This window comes from Nerophis ophidion, linkage group LG03 (assembly GCF_033978795.1).
Source record: "Nerophis ophidion isolate RoL-2023_Sa linkage group LG03, RoL_Noph_v1.0, whole genome shotgun sequence".
Classification (NCBI taxonomy): Eukaryota; Metazoa; Chordata; class Actinopteri; order Syngnathiformes; family Syngnathidae; genus Nerophis; species Nerophis ophidion.
Window position 1 is genome coordinate 90,858,715 of NC_084613.1, and position 5,552 is coordinate 90,864,266.

At 43.0% G+C, this 5,552-nt stretch overlaps 1 protein-coding gene across 1 annotated transcript; it reads right to left on the reverse strand.

Annotated features, from left to right (window-relative positions):
• Positions 1–2,884: 2,884 nt before the first annotated feature.
• Positions 2,885–4,829, reverse strand: LOC133550238 (dnaJ homolog subfamily C member 30, mitochondrial-like). Its single transcript, XM_061896404.1, has one exon. The coding sequence runs from the start codon at positions 4,802–4,804 to the stop codon at positions 3,911–3,913; it is 894 nt and encodes a 297-aa protein (XP_061752388.1). The 5' UTR covers positions 4,805–4,829; the 3' UTR covers positions 2,885–3,910.
• Positions 4,830–5,552: the final 723 nt, after the last annotated feature.

Genomic DNA, 5,552 nt, shown 5'->3' on the forward strand with positions numbered 1-5,552 from the left:
AACACTTTAGGTTGAATTAAGAGGAACCTTTGTTTCCTCTCATGTTCAATAGTCAAGCAAAATTCAATAAAAAGTACAGTTACTAACATTTTAACAGTAGATTTACCTTCCAAATTAAGTTGTCCGCCCTGGCATTGTGGAGGACGGACAGTGTCACAGGTGTGCGACAGCATTTATGCCCTATCATCCCTTGACCGATCGTTTGTACTCATAACTTTCCCCTGGCTATTAGTTGTTAATTCATGTTGTGTTCCAGAGGTTAATGCGTCGCGTAACTTGGTCCGCAGTCACTTCCGTTTTGTCGGCCGCGTCTTTTGTGGCTTATAAAGTAAACTTGTGGCTTTTGCAATTGTTCTGTAGCTGAGTGTTTTGTGTTGTAGCTGAGTTTTTTGTGTTGTGGATTTTGCATTTGTTGTGACCTATCTTGACGACCATCGCTATCCGGCAGTTCTGTTTTGATGACGTCACAGACAGGTAATAGATTCAATGTCAAACATCCTTATTTATAAAAAATGCTCAACTTCATACAATGTCTGCTGTTGTTCGATCTAATGTTTTCCTTTTTCTGGTATCGAATCTCTTTTAAAACGACTAATTCCGATCTTTCGGAAGGCAAACTTGCCAAGCACAGATCAATATACAGTACTTGAAATTTAGGAATCTAAATCGATCAATCGTTACACCCCTATTAAGCACGTAAACAAATAATACAAATAAAACTCTCAATTTATGTTGGATAAAAATGTCACTGAGGTAAATATTGAACATCTTGAAGTGCAGTTAAAATGTTCCACAATTGGAAAAACCGGGCCATTGTTTTTTGGCATCGCTTTCTGACAAATTCGACATACTGGCTAGTTTGTCCGTGTTGACGGGCTTAACTTTCTCATTCATTTAGAAGCCAGATTATTCTCACAATGGCACATTTGGCTTTGCATTCATCGTTTTTTTCTCCCCAAATTGTGTTACATTGTGGTGCTTCTCGCCCAGCCATTAGTTAACAGTCTCACCACCGCTGACAGAGACAAAGATTGTGGATGACTGACAAGAGGGTTCACTCCGGTAATTTTATTCTGCTGTTGAACAAACTTGCTCGGGTGCACAGACTGAAACCTCTTGCACCTTGCGAGAGACACAAACATGGTCTATCAGCGCTATATTATCAGGAACTACATCCAGTATGCACTAGTGTATCTATTTAGGAGCAAGAAGTAGGACTATGGCTTGTTGGGATGAATTCATTAACGTGGACCTCAATTTAAACAAGTTGAATAATTATTTGGGTGTTACCATTTAGTTGTCAATTGTACGGAATATGTACTGAACTGTGCAATCTACTAATAAAAGTTTCAATCAATCAATCAATCAAAGGATCCCCTCAGAATTATAAAGGTACCATCCATCCATCCATCTTCTTCCGCTTATCTGAGGTTGGGTCACGGGAGCAGCAGCCTAAGCAGGGAAGGCCAGACTTCCCTCTCCCCAGGCCCTTCATCCAGCTCTTCCCAGGGGATCCCGCGGCGTTCCCAAGCCAGCCGGGAGACATAGTCTTCCCAACGGGTCCTGGGTCTTCCCCGTGGCCTCCTACCAGTTGGACGTTAGAAATAAAGGTACAATCCATTTAGGGCTGGGCGATATATTGATATATACAATATATCGCAGGTTTGTCTCTATGCGATATAGAAAATGACTATATCGTAATATTCGAGTATACGTTCTCACGCAGGCCTTTTAGCTGCGGGCGTACACTTCAGGCTCTCCTCACTCTTTCGTGTGTCTCCTTACAGACAAGCAGGCGCACATTCTTACATACGTCACAAACTGTCACGTCATACGCAGTGTTTCCCACAGGTCAGGCATCTATTTGTGGTGGTGTGGTCAGGCAGCGGCGATGACCAAGAACGCGGAGTTGGAATATAATTACAACACTTTACGTACACAAATATATACATATTTATATAATATTTACATATTTATATAATATGTAACTACAAGCTCCATTCACAGACAGAGTCCGATTGCTTTTATGAGCGGTCGAGGAAGTCAAAAGCCGGGAAAAAAAAATAAAAAAAAATATATACATATATATATAATTTTTAAAATTTTTTATTTCATTTGTGGCAGCCGTAATTCTTTCGTGGCGGGCCGCCACAAATGAATGTGTGGGAAACCCTGCATACGTCACATACATGCCCTCGCCCAGCAGAGAGCTAGCGGTGTGGCTAACGTTAGCTGCTAACGTAGTTGTACGTGAGAAAGATGGTGCGGATCTGGTAACAAATAAAGGAAGACTTACCGTATTTTCTTGAATTGCCGCAGGGCATATAGTATGCGCCTGCCTTGAATTACCACCTGGTCAAACTCGTGACGTCATGAGTGACACTTCCCCTGTCATCATCTTCAAAATGGAAGAGGCTGATTTCAATACCAGTAATTTGAAATCGCATAAAGGGAAGAAGATTAAGAGCTACTCAGTAGGATTTAAGGTCCAAGCTTACATCACACTCAATTTTTACTGCATAACTTTGGTAAGTGTTGGAGTGAGAAGTGGTTTTAAAATAATTAGCGCATGCTTACTTTTACCGCATGCATTTGGTAAGCGCAGGAGTGAGAAGAGGTTTTAAATTAATTAGCGCCCCGGCGGCAATTCAAGGAAATACAGTAATTCCCAAGAAAAACAGCAGGGTTTCCATCGTCTGGCGGTGGTTCGGCTTCAAGTGGGAATATGTCTAACAGACAACCGTAATTTGTCAAGTGTGGGGAAAAAGCGTTGCTATAAAAAGTAGCTTTACTGCTAATATGTAGCATCATTTGAAAAGTCACTCGCTAGAGAATTTCATAACCTTAGTAACATACCACATAGTGAAGGAAGAATACTAATTGATTTCCTATTATGCAGCTCATTTTTATTTGACAATATGTCTCTGACAATCTTGCAATTTATGTTTAGGAAATGACGTGAATGTTTGTGCCATTGCTTAATAACTTTAATAAATACACTTTTGGTCAATTGACTTAGTTGTGATTTCCCTCTCTGCATGAAAGTCTAAAAGTAGCATATATTAATGCAGTATGAAGAAGAATGTTTAAATGTATACACCAGTGGTTCTTAACCTGGGTTCGATCGCACCCTAGGGGTTCGGCGGAGGTCAAAACACACCCGACTCATCATTTAAATAAAAACTTCTCCCCATCGGCGTATTACGCATACGGCAACAGCAGAAGTCACACTGATTTGCAGGTGTCATTTGTTGTGAGTTTATGCACTGTGTTGGTTTTGTTCTTTGAACAAGGTGATGTTCATGCACGGTTCACTTTGTGCACCGGTAAAAAAACATGGTCACACTTAGGTATGGTGAAACATATTCACCATTAATCAGTTGCTTATTAACATGCAAATTAGTAACATATTGGCTCTTAACTAGTCATTAAGTACTTATTAATGCCTTATTCGGCATTACCTTTTTATAACCCTAACCCTCTAACCCTGGCCCTAACCCTTTTAAATTAAGTCTTTGTTACTTAGAATATGTTCCCCATACTACAGTGTTACCAAAGAAATAACTTTATCTTGAATTTGAATTTTTTAAATTTTATTTTTCACTAAAGAAGGATTCGGTTAATGTGCTTATGAAACTGGTGGGGTTTGGTACCTCCAACAAGGTTAAGAACCACTGGTTACACATATAGTCATCATACTGCTGTGATTATATGCATCAAGTGTGCATTCAAGGCCAAGGCAAAATATGGATGGATAGATATATCGCGATATGGCCTAAAAATATCGCCCAGCCCTACATCCATCCTTATCCTTCATCAGAGTTATTCTGCAGACAGAATCGAACACATCTTGGCGGAGTGACATTTAGAAGTAAGTCTTTTAGGTAAATGTGACAGGTTACCCAAAATGTCACTTGAAGGTGGAAAACAGACAACACGCCAACGCGATCATCGCGACCACGCCTAGTTCGGTAAAACCCTCCATGTTCCTTTCAGTCATCGTCTCCTGCCTCTGCTTCAGAATGTCCTTTTGTCGCTTTCGGTTGTCTTTCTCCCTTTGCAGCTGCTCGCTGTAGTGAGAGCGGAAGAACTTGTCGAAGTCGTACACGCCGCCGGGAGCCACCACTGACCGCCGCCTATCGCCCTGCGCCGGGGTCGAGCTCCCACTCGTGTCCTTAGCGGAGGGTCTGGAAGAGCCGGTCAAATCGAGCTGGCTCAGCAGGCCGCGGTCGTACTTCTTCCGCAGGGCCTTGTTGCCCAGCACGGTGTAGGCCTCGCTGATTTCCGAGAACCGAACAGTGGCCGAGTCGCAACCGGCGTTTCTGTCCGGGTGGTAGACGAAGGACTGCTTATAGTAGGCGGTTTTAATCTGCGCATGCGTGGCGCCGGGGGCCACCTCCAGGATGTCATAGTAACCCGTTTTGCTTTTATAAAGCGGCTCCCCTTGACCGCCATTACCACTGTAAGTCCTGGTGAGCGTCACACAGCCCCGGCGTGTCCTTGGCGCGGGGAAAGTCACAGGATACTCCCGTCGTCCAAGCCAGAGAGAACCCCGCCGGTTAAAATAAATGACGTCACGTCCAACACAAACCGGTGTTGTGAAAGAGTCTCGCGAAACTGCCAAGCCACCGGCTTCAAATGTGTTGAAACGTTTATAATCCCCGAATAAAACCACGCTTGGTAATGGTAATGAACGTACCGTGCCCTTCCCTTCATTTCCAATCGGTTTCAACCGGGAACAGTGCCGTAGTTTGGCTGACATAATCAAAGTGCCTCTTCCAACACGAAGTATGCCTTCCGCCATTTTTACCCGGTGCAAAAAAGGAAGTACGAGTACGACCGGAGGTGGATTTTCGCGGGTTAGTGTAGTCTTTTCTTTACGGCGACCTCCAGTGGCCAATATGACAACGTGGAGGTAAAAAGTTATCTTTTTAAAAACTATTTAAACTTGTCCAGGGTGTACGCCGCCTTCTGGGATGGACTCCAGCATTCCCCGCGAACCCGGGAGGGACAAGTGGTAGAAAAATGGATGGGTGGATACTATGTAAAACAGAGTAAAACAACTTGCACTGAGCCTATAGTCTATAAAATCCGTTACACCTCCCCGATACCGAAGTACATGTCAAACTACCTCTTTAAAGGCCTACTGAAACCCACTACTACCCACCACACAGTCTGATAGTTTATATATCAATGATGAAATATTAACATTGCAACACATGCCAATACAGCCTTTTTAGTTTACTAAATTGCAATTTTAAATTTCCCGGGAGTTTCGTCTTGAAAACGTTGTTTAATGATGACGTGTACGCAAGACGTCACGGGTTTTTAGGAAGTATGAGCGCTGCGCACACACACAGCTAAAAGCCGTCTGCTTTAACCGCATAATTACACAGTATTTTGGAGATCTGTGTTGCTGAATCTTTTGCAATTTGTTCAATTAATATTGGAGAAGTCAAAGTAGAAAGATGGAGTTGGGAAGCCGCCCACCTTACCGACGTACGGGGGGGGGGGGGTTGTTTGGTGCTAGCGGGGTGTATAATATAGTCAGG